This window comes from Oncorhynchus masou, chromosome 32 (genome assembly GCF_036934945.1).
Source record: "Oncorhynchus masou masou isolate Uvic2021 chromosome 32, UVic_Omas_1.1, whole genome shotgun sequence".
NCBI classification, from domain to species: domain Eukaryota; kingdom Metazoa; phylum Chordata; class Actinopteri; order Salmoniformes; family Salmonidae; genus Oncorhynchus; species Oncorhynchus masou.
Genome location: NC_088243.1, coordinates 30,271,512 through 30,290,756, shown reverse-complemented (window position 1 = coordinate 30,290,756; position 19,245 = coordinate 30,271,512). Strand labels below are relative to the sequence as shown.

Below are 19,245 nucleotides of genomic sequence, written 5' to 3'. Positions count from 1 at the left end.
TAAAATAAACATTGTGGCTAATGGAATGGGTGGACTCAAAGAACAGCAACGCTCCTTATTAATCCAGTAAAACTCTGTATTATTCAGTGCACCATGAAATGACACCATATATACATTATACAACGCCTGCTGAGTATTGCCAACAATACTTTTACTGCGCCACCTAGAATAATTTCTGCTCTATAAGCCAATATGCATTTCAGTGTTTTACATTTGGGGCATTTATTTTACATTAAAACATGTTTTAAACCTAAAAAGTAATGCAAATGTTACTTACATTAATCACTGTTAATGTTTAGACAAATATTTTTTATATATAATAAATAAATATAGGTTTTTCAACACTTTTCTACTATTACACGAGGACTTTTATTTAGACCCGGAAGTACTTGTTTAGTGTTGCTGACGAGACGCTGATTTTTATGGCCACTTTCCTCGTGGATTAAGCCACACTCGTTGAAAAATACCTAACTCTCAGTCTACAGAAACATGTCTAAACTAAAGTCGTTTCGTGTATTTTTAAATGAGCGTTTAACGGTGGCTGCTGTGGAGATTTTCGGGGCAGCTGAGAAAACGGTAGTGGAGTACCAGGAGGAGAATGATCGTCTACGGAGACTGCTGCGGATCACACCGGAGATAAAACTATATAGAATAGGTTAGTATAACGGTAGAGCTACTGGCTAGCTATAGTTCTACTCAATTGATAAACTGTTTTGGCAAACGGTGATCACCACTATATCAATTTTTAAAGACGTTATCGACTGTAACTTTTACCATACATTGTTTTGTCACGAAAAGCTGATTTTAAATAATGTACAGTTGCATTCAGGCATGTTTAAAGGCTGCTTAAATGATAACTAGATCTGCAATGGTCGATATGCAATTTAATCTGGGGTGCTTTCATTACAACAGAACATTGTTTAACGTTGAATTCAACTGAAACAATACGGTATTTGGGCGTAATATTTAGTCCAAACAGTTGCAAAACCCAACGAAAACGAAAGTTTCAATTGGACAAATTCAGGTAGGTCCCGCCCAGTTTCGTTACCTTTGCTTCCGTTTATGAAACGTTCTGCAACAGAATCGGCGTAATGACACCCGAGTTGAATAACTGATTATTGTGGCCCAGAGGGCGATTGTGTATGGTGTGTTGCACGAGTTTTGCGATTTGAAATGATCACACCCATATTGATCAGGGCACAACTTGCCGCCCTATGGGAGCAAACATACCTCAAAGGTTGTTAAAGAATGGTGCTCACCGTTTTGGGGAAACGTGTTCCTCAGTACAAACCATCACAAAACGTAGCAAACAATGAATTGAACGTAACACACCCCTTTACTTAAATCTATTTATTTTTAATTAATCTTTTATTTAACGAGGTCAATAAAGAACAAATTCTTATTTACAATGACTGCCTACACTAGCCAAACCCGGATGACGCTGGGCCAATTGTACGACACCCTATGGGACTCCCAATCACAGACAGTTGTGATACAGCCTGGATACAAACCAGGGTGTCTGTAGTGACGCCTCAAGCACTGAGATGCAGTGCCTTAGACCGCTGCACCACTTGGGAGCCAATAACATCTGCTAAATATGTGTGTGACCAGTAAACATTTATTTTTACTTGCATATGCATTGCAGCTTGGGTGGTGTGGTAAATGAACCTAACTTTACTTTGAGATACTTAATTGATTCTCAACTTGGAAGGCACTGATGTCTTCTAAATGTGTGTTTCCAGTTGCAGGTGTAACTCCGATAGCCAGAGAATGTTCAGAAAAGTATGAAATCCACCCTTTTCATCAAGTGAGAAAAGTCCTTTTGCATATGTGTAGATCTTGGTCTACATGTGGCCATCACTGTGTAGCTTAGAAATGACTAGTCCCAGCAAAGATGTTGGGTATTGCGAGATGTCGGGCAGCTAAAATGGCAAGGGGAACATCACACTCGGTGCAAAACAGGGCTTTTATATTTTTCTGAATATTCTCTGGTTATCAGAGTTCCACCTGCAACTGGAAACAGGAAAGTTAATAAAATCAAATCAAATTTTATTTGTCACATACACATGGTTAGCAGATGTTAATGCGAGTGTAGAGAAATGCTTGTGCTTCCAGTTCCGACAATGCAGTAATAACCAACAAGTAATCTAACTAACAATTCCAAAACTAATTTCTTATACACAGTGTAAGGGGATAAAGAATATGTACATAAAGATATGAATGAGTGATGGTGCAGAGCAGCATAGGCAAGATACAGTAGATGGTATCGAGTACAGTATATACATATGAGATGAGTATGTAAACAAAGTGGCATAGTTAAAGTGGCTAGTGATACATGTATTACATCCAAATTAAGACACCAGTGCATTCCAAATTGAGAATGAATGAAAGTATCCCCAAGTATGGTTGGTTGAAAGATGTTGTAGCATATTGTCAACATAGCTGCGGGAAGTAGGGGTCTTGCAGCACCCCCCGAAAAATCAGATTTTTTTTGTTTTTTCCTTCCCAAAAGTCATTGGCCGTTAGTAGTCCTGTATTAGCTGACCATAGCACAGCAAGCTGTCTGTGGTGCGCCCCCCCCCTCCCAAAAAATCTCACAACCCCACCCCCAAACTGATTGTCAGTGCAGAGCTCTAGATTAACATTTTCCCCTCAGTTGATGGCACCAGCCCATTGTTTGGTCGCACTCCCCAAAAAATTGCCAGTGTCACGCTATAGAAAAAATAGGTATAATCAGCTTAGAACGTCATTCGAATGCCATTCACAATGCATTATTAAGATGTGTAAAACACTACTGAGATATTCAATAAATAAATTATACAAGTGTTTGTCATGAATTTTAGCATGACAATTAGGCTATTTTTGTTATTTTACTGTCAAAATAGGGCTAGATTACTATCTCCTAAATACCTTATAAATACATTTGATTTGATTTATATAGCCCTTCGTACATCAGCTGATATCTCAAAGTGCTGTACAGAAACCCAGCCTAAAACCCCAAACAGCAAGCAATGCAGGTGTAGAAGCACGGTGGTTAGGAAAAACTCGAAAGGCCAAAACCTAGGAAGAGACCTAGAGAGGAACCAGGCTATGTGGGGTGGCCAGTCCTCTTCTGGCTGTGCCGGGTAGAGATTATAACAGAACATGGCCAAGATGTTCAAATGTTCATAAATGACCAGCATGGTCGAATAATAATAAGGCAGAACAGTTGAAACTGGAGCAGCAGCACGGCCAGGTGGACTGGGGACAGCAAGGAGTCATCATGTCAGGTAGTCCTGGGGCATGGTCGTAGGGCTCAGGTCCTCCGAGAGAGAGAATTAGAGAACACACACTTAGATTCACACAGGACACCGAATTGGACAGGAGAAGTACTCCAGATATAACAAACTGACCCCAGCCCCCGACACACAAACTACTGCAGCATAAATACTGGAGGCTGAGACAGGAGGGGTCAGGAGACACTGTGGCCCCATCTGAGGACACCCCGGACAGGGCCAAACAGGAAGGATATAACCCCACCCACTGTGCCAAAGCACAGCCCCCACACCACTAGAGGGATATCTTCAACCACCAACTTACCATCCTGAGACAAAGCTGAGTATAGCCCGCAAAGATCTCCGCCATGGCACAACCCAAGGGGGGCGCCAACCCAGACAGGGTGACCACATCAGTGAATCAACCCACTCAGGTGACGCACCCTTCCAGGGACGGCATGAGAGAGCCCCAGTAAGCCAGTGACTCAGCCCCTGTAATAGGGTTAGAGGCAGAGAATCCCAGTGGAAAGAGGGGAACCGGCCAGGCAGAGACAGCAAGGGTGGTTCGTTGCTCCAGAGCCTTTCCGTTCACCTTCCCACTCCTGGGCCAGACTACACTCAATCATATGACCCACTGAAGAGATGAGTCTTCAGTAAAGACTTAAAGGTTGAGACCGAGTTTGCATCTCTGACATGGGTAGGCAGACCGTTCCATAAAAATGGAGCTCTATAGGAGAAAGCCCTGCCTCCAGCTGTTTGCTTAGAAATTCTAGGGACAATTAGGAGGCCTGCGTCTTGTGACCGTAGAGTACGTGTAGGTATGTACGGCAGGACCAAATCAGAGAGATAGGTAGGAGCAAGCCCATGTAATGCTTTGTAGGTTAGCAGTAAAACCTTGAAATCAGCCCTTGCTTTGACAGGAAGCCAGTGTAGGGAGGCTAGCACTGGAGTAATATAATCCATTTTTTTAGTTCTAGTCAGGATTCTAGCAGCTGTATTTAGCACTAACTGACGTTTATTTAGTGCTTTATCCGGGTAGCCGGAAAGTAGAGCATTGCAGTAGTCTAACCTAGAAGTGACAAAAGCATGGATTAATTTTTCTGCATCATTTTTGGACAGAAAGTTTATGATTTTTGCAATGTTACGTAGATGGAAAAAAGCTGTCCTTGAAATGGTCTTGATATGTTCTTCAAAAGAGAGATCAGGGTCCAGAGTAACGCCGAGGTCCTTCACACTTTTATTTGAGACGACTGTACAACCATTAAGATTAATTGTCAGATTCAACAGAAGATCTCTTTGTTTCTTGGGACCTAAAACAAGCATCTCTGTTTTGTCCGAGTTTCAAAGTAGAAAGTTTGCAGCCATCCACTTCCTTATGTCTGAAACACATGCTTCTAGCAAGGGCAATTTTGGGGCTTCACCATGTTTCATTGAAATGTACAGCTGTGTGTCATCCGCATAGCAATGAAAGTTAACATTATGTTTTCGAATAACATCCCCAAGAGGTAAAATATATAGTGAAAACAATAGTGGTCCTAAAACGGAACCTTGAGGAACACCGAAATTTACAGTTGATTTGTCAGAGGACAAACCATTCACAGAGACAAACTGATATCTTTCCGACAGATAAGATCTAAACCAGGCCAGAACTTGTCCGTGTAGCCCAATTTGGGTTTCCAATCTCTCCAAAAGAATGTGGTGATCGACGGTATCAAAAGCAGCACTAAGGTCTAGGAGCACGAGGACAGATGCAGAGCCTCGGTCCGATGTCATTAAAATGTCATTTACCACCTTCACAAGTGCCGTCTCAGTGCTATAATGGGATCTAAAACCCCTACTGAAGCATTTCGTATACATTGTTTGTCTTCAGGAAGGCAGTGAGTTGCTGCGCAACAGCCTTTTCTAAGATTTTTGACAGGAATGGAAGATTCGATATAGGCCGATTAGTTTTTTATATTTTCTGGGTCAAGGTTTGGCTTTTTCAAGAAAGGCTTTATTACTGCCACTTTTAGTGAGTTTGGTACACATCCGGTGGATAGAGAGCCGTTTATTATGTTCAACATAGGAGGGCCAAGCACAGGAAGCAGCTCTTTCAAGTAGTTTAGTTGGAATAGGGTCCAGTATGCAGCTTGAAGGTTTAGAGGCCATGATTATTTTCATCATTGTGTCAAGAGATATAGTACTAAAACACTTGAGCGTCTCTCTTGATCCTAGGTCCAGGCAGAGTTGTGCAGACTCAGGACAACTGAGCTTTGAAGGAATACGCAGATTTAAAGAAGAGTCTGTAATTTGCTTTCTAATAATCATAATTTTTTCCTCAAAGAAGTTCATGAATTTATCACTGCTAAAGTGAAAGTCATCCTCTCTTGGGGAATGCTGCTTTTTAGTTAGCTTTGCGACAGTATCAAAAAGGAATTTCGGATTGTTCTTATTTTCCTCAATTAAGTTAGAAAAATAGGATGATCGAGCAGCAGTAAGGGCTCTTCGGTACTGTCTTTCCAAGCTAGACGGAAGACTTCCAGTTTGGTGTGGCGCCATTTCTGTTCCAATTTTCTGGAAGCTTGCTTCAGAGCTCGGGTATTTTATAACACCTAGTGCTAATAGCCATTTATTAACAGTAACTGTAATGGCTGAACAAAAACTTTGCAATGAGGGGTACTGCAGTCTTGATAGCCTATGCGATTGTAAAACAGTGTGCTTTTGTAACGCGTAAAATGAAACCTGGTCTCACATAAAAATACAAAAAAATACGTACCCGAAAAATAGAATAACCAAAAATATTTTTTGTTTTTTCCCCCACTTAATTTTAAATCACAGTTAATTTAACACAAAACATATATTTTTTTGTGTGTTATAGCCGATAGGCTGTAAAGGCCTGGGGAAGTTGTGTAATTCAAATAAAACCAGAGAGGAAGAGGAGAACTTTAGGCTACTTGGTGAATTTTCAAGGCTTTGCCAGATGCAGATTACCAAAACATATAAACATGTTTCTGCGCCTCTCTCCCTCATGCTGGACTGCCTGCTCTTTCTGCATTGTCTCTTCACTAATGATGCAAGTGTGTGTCTGTTGACTGTAGAAATCCTACCTAATCACAGGGTAACTTACTCTTCATTTTTGCCTCATATGAAATGACTTTAGGCTACAGGACCTGTATCGATTATGCTTTTCAGACATGCATGATGTTTGCTGTTCTGTCTGTTAGGGTAGGTTACACAATGTGAAAAAATAAACACACAACCTTCTCTGGCGATATGGACGTTTTACTTTTCTGTAAAGGAATACAACCTTCTGAAGCGGGACTAAAATCCATCACTAGGCAACAGAATTGTCAATCAAATAATCTCCAGCTGCTGAGCGTTAAATACTGTGATTTACCAAGACATTTAGTAGAAATAAAACACACCTAGCTACCATACCAAAAAAAGAACACAGCAGCACATCAATCAGCGATGTTTGATGTCAGGGACAGATAAAATACAGATCATTTTACGCTGGAGCAGAATTCCACTGTCTGATGCAGCACTTTTTTAAAATTGTCTGAAAAGTTATACATTGTCGTAATCGACATGATACTATAGCTGCGTTCTGTCTGTAACGGGTTGATGTAGATAACTTCATTGCCCGGCACTAGCGGTCATACATACAGTACCAGTCAAAAGTTTGGACACACCTACTCATCACTTTCTTTATTTTTACTATTTTCTACATTGTAGAACAATAGTGAAAACATCAAAACTATGAGAACACATATGGAATCATGTAGTAACGAAACATTTTTTTTGAGCTTCTTCAAAGTAGCCACCCTTTGTTTTGATGACAGCTTTGCACGCTTTTGGCATTCTCTCAACCAGCTTCATGAGGTAGTCACCTGGAATGCATTTCAATTAACAGGTGTGCCTTGTTAAAAGTTAAATAGTGGCATTTCTTTCCTTCTTAATGCGTTTGAGACAATCAGTTGTGTTGTGACAAGGTAGGGTTGATATACATAAGATAGCCCTATTTGTACAAGTCCATATTATGGCAAGAACAGCTCAAATAAGCAAAGAGAAACGACAGTCCATCATTACTTCAAGACATGAAGGTCAGTCAATTCGCAAAATTTCAGGAACTTTTCAAGTTTCTTCAAGTGCAGTCGCACAAAAACCATCAAGCGCTTTTATGAAACTGTCTCTAATGAGGACCGCCACACGAAAGGAAGACCCAGAATTACCGCTGCTGCAGAGGATAAGTTCATTTGAGTTAATAGCCTCAGAAATTGCAGCCCAAATAAATGCTTTGAGTTCAAGTAACAAACACATCGCAACATCAACTGTTCAGAGGAGACAACGTGAATCAGGCGTTCATGGTTGAATTGCTGCAAAGAAACCACTACTAAAGGACACCACTAGGAAGGAGAGACTTGCTTGGGCCAAGAAACACGAGTAATGGACATTAGACCGGTGAAAAGCTGACCTTTGGTCTGATGAGTCCAAATTTGAGATTTTTGGTTCCGGCCACTGTGTCTTTGTTAGACGTAGAGTAGGTGAACGGTTGAGCTCCATTTGTGGTTCCCACTGTGAAGCATGGAGGAGGTGTGATGGTGTAGGGGTGCGTTGCTGGTGACACTATCTGGGATTTATTTTGAATTCAAGGCACACTTAAGGCCACAGCATTCTGCAGTGATATGCCATCCCATCTGGTTTGCGCTTAGTGGGACTATCATTTGTTTTTCAACAGGACAATGACCCCACACACATCCAGGCTGTGTAAGGGCCAAGAAGGAGAGTGATGGAGTGCTGCATCAGATGACCTGGCCTCCACAATCACCCGACCTCAACCCAATTGAGATGGTTTGGGATGAGTTGGACCGTCGAGTGAAGGAAAAGCAGCCAAGAAGTGCTTAGCATATGTGGGAACTCCTTCAAGACTGTCATGAAACTGGTTGAGAGAATGCCAAGAGTGTGCACAGCTGTCCTCAAGGCAAAGTTTGGCTACTTTTGAAGAATCTCAAATATATATTTATTTATTTTTTACTTATTTGTTTAACACTTTTGGTTACTGCATGATTCTATATGTGTTATTTCATAGTGTAGAAAATAGTAAACATAAAGAAAAATCATTGAAACAAACTTTTGACTGGTACTGTATGTCCCTCTTTGCCGCACATGACCACACAGCTGGGCGGTAGTCCAGGTGCGACAAATCTAGGGCCTGTAGGTCCTGTCTGCTAGACTGAGATGTCAAGAAGGCAGAGCAGCGCACTGTCATGGACAGACCTCTTCCCATTTTCGCAACCATTGAGTCTATGTTTTGAGCATGACAGCTTGCTATCTAGGGTTACACCCAGGAGTTTAGTCTCCTCAAGTTGCTCAATCGCCATATTATTCAATAGTAGATCTAAATGAGGTTGAGCGAGTGATTTGTCCAATTTGGGATTTGTTCGAGGCCACTGTTATGTAGGTCATAGAGAGCTATAATTCACATGTATAATTGTTCTATTTAATTCTGTGGTATATAGCTTAAACCTCTTCTCACCCTCTCCTTCCCTCCAGACCTGCAGCTCTCTCTTTCTGTCTCTGAAGAGGGGGTTCCCTCTGAGCAGCAGCACTGTGAGCAGGAGTGGAGCCCCAGTCAGGGGCAGCAGGATCCAGAGCCCACGCAGATTAAAGAGGAACAGGAGGAACTCAGGACCAGTCAGGAGGAAGAGCAGCTTCAAGGACTCTTTGATACGAAAGATTCCATATTCACTCCTCCTTATGTGAAAAGTGAACTTGATCAGGAGGACCCACTTCACAAAGCCAAACTAGCTGAATACCCAACTCTCAGTCGACTGAAAATGTCTAAACTAGAGTCGTTTCGTGTGTTTTTAAATGAGCGTTTAAAGACATCTGCTGCTGTGGAAATTTTCAGGGCATTTGAGAAAATGATAGCGGAGTACCTGGAGGAGAATGATCGTCTACGGAGACTGCTGCGAATCACACCGGAGATAAAACTATGTAGAATAGGTACGTATATATACCTACTAATATCTAACTACAGTTCTACTCAATTTAGGCATTCAGTGATCACCATTTAGGCATTCAGTGATCACCATTTCAAAAATGTTAAACACCCACACCAGTAGAAATCCACTTTTTCAATCTGAAAGACGATCGCCAAAGCTTACCCATGATGTTATGCAACGATTTTAAGTCAATAAGTCATCGTTTGAGTCAAAGTATGATGTACAGTGCCTTCATAAAGTATTCACACCCCTTTACTTTTTCCACATTGTTGTGTTACAGCCTGAATTATAAATGGATTACATTGAGATTGTCACAGGCCTTGACACAATACCCCATAATGTCAAAGTGGATTTATGTTTAGACATTTTTACAAATTAATAAAAAATGAATAGCTGAAATGTCTTTAGTCAATAAGTATTCAACCCCTTTCTTATGGCAAGCCTAAATAAGTTCAGGAGTAAAACAAATCCCACACTGAACAAGTCACATAAGTTGCTTGGACTCTCTTTGGGCAATAATATTTTTTAACATGATTTTTGATCCACTACCTCATCTCTGTATCCCACACATACAATTATCTGTAAGGTCACTCAGTCGAGCAGTGAATTTCAGACACTGATTCCACTACAATGACCAAGGAAGTTTTCCAATGCCTCGCAAAGGACACCTATTGGTAGATGAAGATGAAGATAAAAAATATTCCAAAACGTGGATCCTGTTTGCAATAAGGCACTAAAGTAAAACTGCAAAAAATGGAGCAAAGAAATTACCTTTGTCCTAAATAAAGTGTTATGTTTAGGGAAAACACAACACATCACTGAGTACCACTCTTTATATTGAGTGACTTGGTGTATAGAGAGAGGGTGGAGAGCCTGAGACGCCCAGTGTGGAGAGGAGAATCTGATCACAGTTCACAGTGTCGACGTCAGATGAGTCAAGTTTTGGTTTGTTGAGGGGAGTGACCCCCGGTGATTTGAACTCCGAGGGGACTCAGCCAGTGGTCAGGAACGAGGGAATTGAGGAATAGGAGAAGGTCTCCGGAGATGGGGTGTCAGGGTCGAGTGGGCAGGTTGTCGGGCGGCCAGACCTCACTACTTGCAGGATTTTATTTGGAGAGGGAGGTGAGAAAGAGGTCAAGGCATAGTGTAGTTCTGTGCGAGTGGGACCAGTGGACTCAATAGGCTGAGTGAATGATGAGCGGATGTCGTCTACCTTCTTTTCAGCAGGACATGTTATTGCACCTCCAAAATGATCATAATCGATTGAATAAATTGTCCATTTTCAATTATTTTTGTAGCTGGTCTGTATTAAAAATACCTATGTGATTAATTTTATGAATGGTATAATTGTGTTATACGCTCCCCTTGCTCCCCAAGATGAATGGTTTTGACCACTCAAGTTTTGCTTCACTACACGTTCCACAGCTTTCAAGGAACTTAGTTACATGTCATTTGCAGCATGATCATGAGCAAAGTCATTGTAGTCTATTATATCACTTCCCCTGTGAGAACCATGAGCACAGGCTGACTTGGATTTGCCGAAGCCTGCCAGCAGCCTACCTACCAAAGGTTGCACCGTGTCCATTACATTGTAGAAAAATGCATATCGGCTATCTTTCAATGGTTATCGATATTTTTATATATACAGTACCAGTCAAAAGTTTGGACACACTTACTCATTCAAGAGTTTTTCTTTATTTTACTATTTTTTACATTGTAGAATAAGTGAAGACATCAAAACTATGAAATAACACGTATGGAACCATGTAGTCACCAAAAGTGTTAAACAAATCAAAATATATTGTATATTTGAGAGTCTTCAAAGTACGAGATTCTTCAAAGTCACAGGAAATAAAACAAATATTCAAAACTCCTTGCACACAGAACACCCATCAATGCCTTGATGACAGCTTTGCACACACTTGGCGTTATCTCAACCAGCTTCATGAGGTAGTCACCTGGAATGCATTTCAATTAACAGCTGTGCCTTGTCAAAAGTTCATTTGTGGAATTGCTTTCCTTCTTAATGCGTTTGAGCCAATCAGTTGGGTTGTAACAAGGTAGGGGGGGTATACAGAGGATAGCCCTATTTGGTAGAAGACCCAAGTCCATATTATGGCAAGAACAGCTCAAATAAGCAAAGAGAAACGACAGGCCATCATTACCTTTTAAGACATGAAGGTCAGTCAATGAAGGTCAGTCAACTGCCGTCGCAAAAACCATCAAGTGCTATGATGAAACTGGCTCTCATGAGGACCGCCACATCAAAGGAAGACCCAGATTTACCTCTGCTGCAGAGGATAAGTTCATTAGAGTTACCAACCCCAGAAATTGCAGCCCAAATAAATGCTTCAGATACATCTCAACATCAACTGTTTAGAGGAGACTACTTGAATCAGGCCTTCATGGTCGAATTGCTACAAAGAAACCACTACGAAAGGACACCAATAATAAAAATATTGAGCCAAGAAACACCAGCAATGAACATTAGATCGATGGACATCTGTCCTTTGTTCTGATGAGTCCAAGTTTGAGATTTTTGACTCCAACCGCCGAGTCTTTGTAAGACGGAGAGTAGGTGAACGGATGATCTCCACATGTGTGGTTCCCACCGTGAAGCATGGAGAAGGAGGTATGATGTCGCTTTGCTGGTGACACTGTCTGATTTATTTAGAATTCAAGGCACATATAACCAGCATGGCTACCACAGCATTCTGCAGCGTTACGCCATCCGATCTGGTTTGCGCTTAGTGGGACTATCATTTGTTTTTCAACATGACAATGACCCAAAACACACCTCCAGGCTGTGTAAGGGCTATTTGACCAAGAAGGAGAATGATGGAGTGCTGCATCAGATGATCTGGCCTCCACAATCAACTAATCTCAACCCAATTGAGATGGTTTGGGATGAGTTGGACTGTAGAGTGAAGAAAAAGCAGCCAACAAGTGCTCAGCATATGTGGGAACTTCTTCAAGACTGTTGGAAAAGCATTCCATGTGAAGCTGGTTGAGAATGCCAAGAGTGTGCAAAGCTGTCATCAAGGCCTTTGCCTTAATGTGGCTACTTTGGAAGAATCTCCAACATAAAATATACTTTGAATAACACTTTTTTGGTGACTACATGATTTCATATTCATATTTCATATTTCAATAATAATTCTACAATGTAGAAAATAGTTGTAAAAAATAAAGAAAAACCCTTGAATGAGTAGGTGTCCTAACTTTTAACTGGGTCTATATATACACTACTGTTCAAAAGTTTGGGGTCACTTAGAAATGTCCTTGTTTTTGAAAGATAAGCGCAAAAAAAGTGTCCATTAAAATAACATCAAATTGATCAAATACAGTGTAGACATTGTTAATGTTGTACATGACTATTGTAGCTGGAAACGGCAGATTTTTTTTATGGAATATCTACATAGTCGTACATAGGCCCATTATCAGCAACCATCAGTCCTGTGTTCCAATGGCACGTTGCATTAGCTAATCCAAGTTGATCATTTTTAAAAGGCTGAATGATCATTAGAAAACCCATTTGCAATTATGTTAACACAGCTGAAAACTGTTGTTCTGATTTAAAGAAGCAATAAAACTGGCCTCCTTTAGACAGGTTGAGTATCTGGAGCATCAGCATTTGTGGGTTCGATTACAGGCTCAAAATGGCCAGAAACAAAGAACTTTCTTCTGAAACTCGCCAGTCTATTCTTTTTCTGAGAAATGAAGGCTATTCCATGTGAGAAATTGCCAAGAAACTGAAGATCTGGTACAACGCTGTGTACTACTCCCTTCACAGAACAGCGCAAACTGGCTCTAACCAGAATAGAAAGAGGATTGGGAGGCCCCGGTGCACAACTGAGCAAGAGGACAAGTACATTTGAGTGTCTAGTTTGAGAAACCGATGCCTCACAAGTCCTCAACGGGCAGCTTCATTAAATAGTACCCGCATAACACCAGTCTCAACGTCAACAGTGAAGAGGCGACTCCGGGATGCTGGCCCTTTTGTTGATGTTTAGCAACTCTGCGCGGAAATTCCCAACCACAATTTGTGAATATGTATAACTACCCATCTTTCTCTCCAGGACAGGAAATTATGTTGAAATAGTGCCGACAACTTCCTCTGGGTAGGTCCTTTTAAGAAGTCATTTTTTTTACTTTCACCATGAATAGATAAAAGTAGCCAGTACTTTCTCTTGTTTGGACAAAATTGTCACATTTTTTCTTTTGACAAATGTTGCATATTATTCTTTTAGAACTTCCTCTGACGATTCTCCGGATAGTTCGTCCTTATGATGCCCTTCAGACTCATGCTACATTGGAGCCATAAAGGTCCCTTTTGACTAGCTGAGGACGGTGATTTGGTCAAGTGTGAAACGCTCTATCTAGAAACAATTGATTGTGTGTACGACAACACATTGCCAATATACAGCAACTTTGCCAAGCTATTGAAGAGGAGGGGGACGACATTCCACAATAAACAGCCTGACCAGCTGTACGCAAAGGAAATGTTTCACGCTGCATGAGGCAAATGGTGGTCACACTAAATACTTACTGGTTTTCTGATCTGCTCTCCCCTACTTTTGAAAAATAGAGTATCTATAACCAACAAATGCATATCTCTATTCCCAGTCATGTGAAATCCATGGATTAGGGCCTAATTAATTTATTTAAATTGACTGATTTCTTAGAAATTAGAAGTTGTTGCATATTGCATTTTATTTTTTTGTTCAGTATAGATACCTTCTGCTCCTCCTCTCCTTTTATCCAGACTCCCTGCAGCTCTCTCTTGCTGTTTCTGAAGAGGAGGTTCCCTCTGAGCAGCAGCGCTGTGAGCAGGAGTGGATCCCCATTCTGCAGCAGGAGGACCCAGGGCCCACACAGATTAAAGAGGAACAGGAGGAACTGGGGACCAATCAGGAGAAAGAGCAGCTCTTTGATGCCGAAGACTCCATATTCCCTCCTCCCTGTGTGAAAAGTGAATGTGATCAGGAGGATCCACTTCAGTGCTGGACTCTTCCCCAAACCCAGGCTGTGGAGAACAGAGAGAGTGACACTAAATCAGTGGATCTCACACCTTCTGTAACCGTGACTCACATAAATGATTTCAAAATTCCCTGTGACCCTCCAGATAATCAAAACAATGGCTCCAGCCACAGCTCAGCCGAAAACTGCGACCCAGTAGGACTTGACAGCAGCCCACAATTGCATCCTAGCCCACTATTGGATCCAAACCTATCAATGGGGGAACATTATTCCAAACTTAGCAACATGTCTAAAAGAAAACACCGCTGCCATGACTGTGGTAAAAAGTTTGCTCTGAAACCTGACTTGCAGAATCATTTGACTCTCGCCAAGAAGAGACTCAGCGAATGTCAGTTTTGCAAAAAACGCTACAACTCCACTTGTGAACTGAAGACCCATGTCCGACTCTGTCAAGGTGGCAAACCCTGCACCTGCCCTGTTTGTGGCAAGACCTTCAAAGAAACAACATTTCTGTCCAGGCACATGAGGAGTCACACGGGAGAGAGGCCATTTAGCTGTGTTGACTGTGGTAAAGGCGTCAGTCTCAAGCAACTCACAAATGTGGAAATTCTGGACATTTTTGTCAATTCTGACAATGAGTCTGAGTATGAAACGGAGGAATCAGATTCTGACAGTGACTGTAAGGAGCTGCCGCCAAACCTCATGGGCATTGAGAACCCTGAATCTGAGGACCCCTTGACCATCCACAAAGTCCCAGGTCCCTCTGAAGATGCTGGTGGTGATGGAGGCAGACCAACAGTGGGTGAAGTACTGGAGGTCTGTGGTAGCTGGAAGGCCACCAGCCATTTCACCCCTCCTGGCCTTGCTGTTGGCTTTGATGAGTCCCAGTCTGGAGTAAAAAGCCCCTTGCCAACTCCCTCTGCAGCAGAGTGCTTCAAGCTGTTTCTGACAGAGAAGCTGGTGGGAGACATAGTGGAGGAGACTAATCGCTATGCCTTGGAGCTACAGGAGAAGAGAGAGCCAGGAGTGAGGGGGAAACTCGCTAAATGGGTGACAACCACAATTAGTGAAATGTATACCTTCCTAGTAACAGTCCTTCTCATGGGAATAGTGAAGAAGAACTCTCTAAGGGAATACTGGAGCACGGATCCTATGTTTGCAACTCCCTTCTTTGCCACTCTCTTTTCCCAAGATCGCTTCCTAGTTCTGCAGCGATGCCTGCATTTCGTCAACAATGCTACTGCCAACCTAAATGACCCCTTACACAAAATAAGAACTGTTCTTACCAGCCTGACATCAGCATTCAGTCAGGTCTTTATGCCATACAAGGACTTATGCATTGACGAGTACTTGATGTTATGGAAGGGTAGGCTGGCATTCCGTCAATACATTCCCTCCAAAAGGCACAGGTTTGGGGTCAAGTTCTTTTTTTTGTGCGACGTGAAGACAGGATTTGTCCAGGACATTCTAGTTTACACAGGGTCCACCACTGACGTCCAACATTATGAGGGGCTTGGGGTGTCCGGGTCCGTGGTGATGACCATGCTGGCTCCTCATCTCGGGAGGGGCCACACGTTGTATGTGGACAATTGGTACAGCAGTCCAACACTCTTCCAGCATCTGTTCTCCAACAGCACAGGGGCCTGTGGCACAGTCCAATCAAACAGGAAGGGGATGCCGTCATTTGGAAGCAGGAAGATGCAGAGGGGGGAGGTGGAGTTCAAGGAGAACGGTGAACAGCTGGCAGTAAAGTGGCATGACAAACGAGACGTCCATGTTCTCTCCACTGTCCATACAGCAACCATGTCGGCCACAGGGAAGGTGGACCACCTGACGGGAGAGAGAAACATCAAACCAGACTGTGTGCTTGACTATAACCGTAAAATGGGGGCAGTGAATAAGGCGGCCATGATAAACCGCTTTGTGGCAGGTGCCTGGAAGACCACCAAGTGGTATAAGAAGATATTTTTCCATCTGATCGACACTGCTGTCCTCAATGGCCACATAGTTCACCGCCAGCTATCAGGTGAGATAATTAATGAACAAGGTTTTTTGAAATGTTACATACAGTTCACATACAAATCACATTGTTCCATTATGCAATTATATTGACAATATCTCTCACCTACCCACTCCTTCATTCTCCCTCTTTATCACCCCCATAGGTGAGGTGATTACCTACCAAAAGTACAGAGAGAACCTCATGAGAGAGCTGCTGGAGGAGCACCACACCCCTCGGCGTCCACCCACTGGGGGCCGTCCTGCTGCAGACAATCCCTTACGCCTCAATGCCCGGCATTTTCCCTCAAAAGTACCTCAAACTGCTGCACAAGGTAGTCGCACACGGAGGCACTGCAAAGTCTGCCTTTCCAGCACCAGGAGGAGGAAGCAGAGGAAGTTGACTAAGTACATGTGTGTACCTTGTGACATACCCCTGTGTGTTGCGCCGTGCTTTGGGGAGTACCATACGCTCAAGCACTATTGAGCACATCTGCAGCAATTACTGACAGACTGAATTGAAAGGTGACCTGCCATGATACAATGACTTTAGGGGTGGGGATGCAGTTTTTGTTCAACCGCTACGTGAATATTGAATTATGGGCTAGGCATGTTTGTAATGAAATGACAGTTGTCATTGTCTTTTCTTTCATTTTTCCCCTCCAGTAAAACTGTAAAGAAGTGTATGTTCAAAGAATATGTTGTTAGAATACAAAAGCTAGCCTCACTCTTCATGAACAAAGATGTCAGCAACTCCACTTCCAGTGATGTTGGCAAATTACGTTCAATATGGTTTGTTTCTGAAAGTAAAGAATATAGATGAATGATTAGTAATTACAGTAGAATATCAGGAATTAGCAATAAAACAACATTACACTGCTATAAGAATAATAAATTGCATTTACAACATGTATAAATGCACCAGTAACTGAATAGCTCCACAAGGGGGCAGGACAGAGCTATGTTTAACTGGCCAAATAAATACACAGGCCTGGTCATGAGGGCATCTTCAAAAGGGTACAACACAAGCTTATACTTCTCTGGCGTGATTAGCAGTTTTTTACAGAACTAATGGAAGAATGTACATAAGCACAATTGAGTATAACACCATAAAGATTATGCAATTAGTACCTTGCATATCGGCAGTTATAAAGAAATAGACAGGATACATATTGCTCCATACATGCATATCTTGTGCTACAGTTGAAATGAGTTAAAACGATAACACAGAACCTGTATTATGCTAAGGTAAATGCACATGTGTACAAAGTAATTATTATTAAGGAAAACAACATTGAAGGCAATGCAGTTTGGGAAAGTTTTGTTCTGACTGGAGATGCACAAATGTCTGCATACTTGACCTGGGGAAACACTGGGGGACCGCTTGGGCTCTCATCCAAGAGAGAAGTTGCCTGGCTCATTTAAACATTAGCATAACATGTCTCAAATGTAAATTGCCCACGACAGTGAAATGGGCTAGCAAATTCTGTGTATTAATGAGGCGGAATGCACCTAATTTCAGAGTGACATTTGAAGATAATTTGAAATTGAAACAGCCTATAGATCATTAGCACACAGTGTGCTGTGCTTTGAAGGCAGCAGGGGTTAACTGTCCTGTTGTGTAACAGTCACATTTTGGTACAGAGAGCGCATTCTGACATCACAAGCATAAAACCGGACATTTGGAACTCCCGTGTGAAAAGGTCAAACATTTATACTTTCCGGAAAATATATCCTTCTGTCCAAGAGTATTTTTCGTCCATTTTGACCCTATGGTACTCATTCATGATATTGTTTGAAGTTGAACCTTTTGGGAAGTAATTATATACAGTGGAGTCGTAAGTGCAAACTGTTTAAAGAGATATTCCAGAGGCTTGAAAAAGACCTCGGTATTTTTTTATTTTTTCAACCTCCCGTTTTGGACTTGACGCGTCAGTGTATGGCTCATACATGCATAATATACAATCTACCTGACATTTAGTGCTTGTACCTGTCATGTAGTGAATGTGCACGCTCTGAAGTCGCAGGGCTGCATGGGTTTACCATTAGTTATCTTAATAACAGCGAAAATACACGGAACAAAAATAGAAACGTAACATGTAAAGTGTTGGTCCCGTGTTTCATAAGCTGAAATAAAAGATCCCATAAATGTTACATTCACACAAAAAAAAACGTATTTCTCTAAAATATCAAATCTCAAATATATTTAGATTTGTTTAACCCTTTTCTGTTCACTACATGATTCCATATGTGTTATTTCATAGTTTTTATGTCTTCACTATTATTTTACAATGTAGAAAATATTACAAATAAAGAAAAACCCTGGAATTAGTAGGTGTGTCATATCAGTTACACATACATGTCAGTACATATACACAACAACTAGGTCACAGACGTTGTCCCATGAGGTGTTGCTTTATTTGTTTTTTGAAACCAGGTTTTCTGTTCACTAGCACTATATAAGATGGAAGGGAGTTCTGTGCCCTCATGGCTCTGTATAATAGTGTATGTTTCCTTGAATTTGTCCGTGACCTAGGGACTGTGAAAAGACCCCTGGTGGCATGTCTGGTGGGGTAAGTCTGTGTAAGTTGACAATGCAAACAATTTGAGGCAGTCAGTTTTTCCTCCACTCTCAGCTAAGAGAGACTGGCATGCATAGTATTAATACTCATTACAATGAAGAGCAAGACGTGCCGCTCTGTTCTGGGCCAGCTGCAGCTTAACTAGGTCTTTCTTTGCAGCACTTGACCATATGAATGGACAATAATCAAGATAAGATAAAACTAGAGGCCGCAGGACTTGTGGAGTGTGGTGTCAAAAAAAAGCATCTCTTTATTACGGACAGACCTCACTCCATCTTTACAACCACTGAATCTATATGTTTTTACCATGACAGTTTACAATCTAACATAACATCAAGTCATTTAGTCACTTCAAGTTGTTAAACAGCCACACCATTCATTACCAAATTCAGAGATGTTCAGGACCAGTTTATTACAGGCCACCCATTCCAAAACCGACGGCAGTGA

The 19,245-nt window shown here is 41.7% G+C and overlaps 1 protein-coding gene across 1 annotated transcript; it reads left to right on the top strand.

Moving 5' to 3' along the window:
• The first annotated feature begins 407 nt into the window (after positions 1 to 407).
• Positions 408 to 18,536, top strand: LOC135525900 (uncharacterized). Its single transcript, XM_064953863.1, has 4 exons — positions 408 to 655; positions 8,787 to 9,239; positions 14,004 to 16,244; positions 16,384 to 18,536. Exons 1-4 carry the CDS (start codon positions 490 to 492, stop codon positions 16,701 to 16,703), a joined length of 3,180 nt encoding a protein of 1,059 aa, XP_064809935.1. The 5' UTR covers positions 408 to 489; the 3' UTR covers positions 16,704 to 18,536.
• The last annotated feature ends 709 nt before the right edge of the window (positions 18,537 to 19,245 follow it).

Coding starts and splice junctions, on each gene's coding strand:
- LOC135525900 (XM_064953863.1), top strand. CDS start 490: ATGTCTAAACTAAAGTCGTTTCGTGTATTTTTAAATGAGCGTTTAACG. Junction 656..8,786: donor GATAAAACTATATAGAATAG/GTTAGTATAACG, acceptor CCTTCCCTCCAG/ACCTGCAGCTCTCTCTTTCT. Junction 16,245..16,383: donor AGTTCACCGCCAGCTATCAG/GTGAGATAATTA, acceptor TCACCCCCATAG/GTGAGGTGATTACCTACCAA.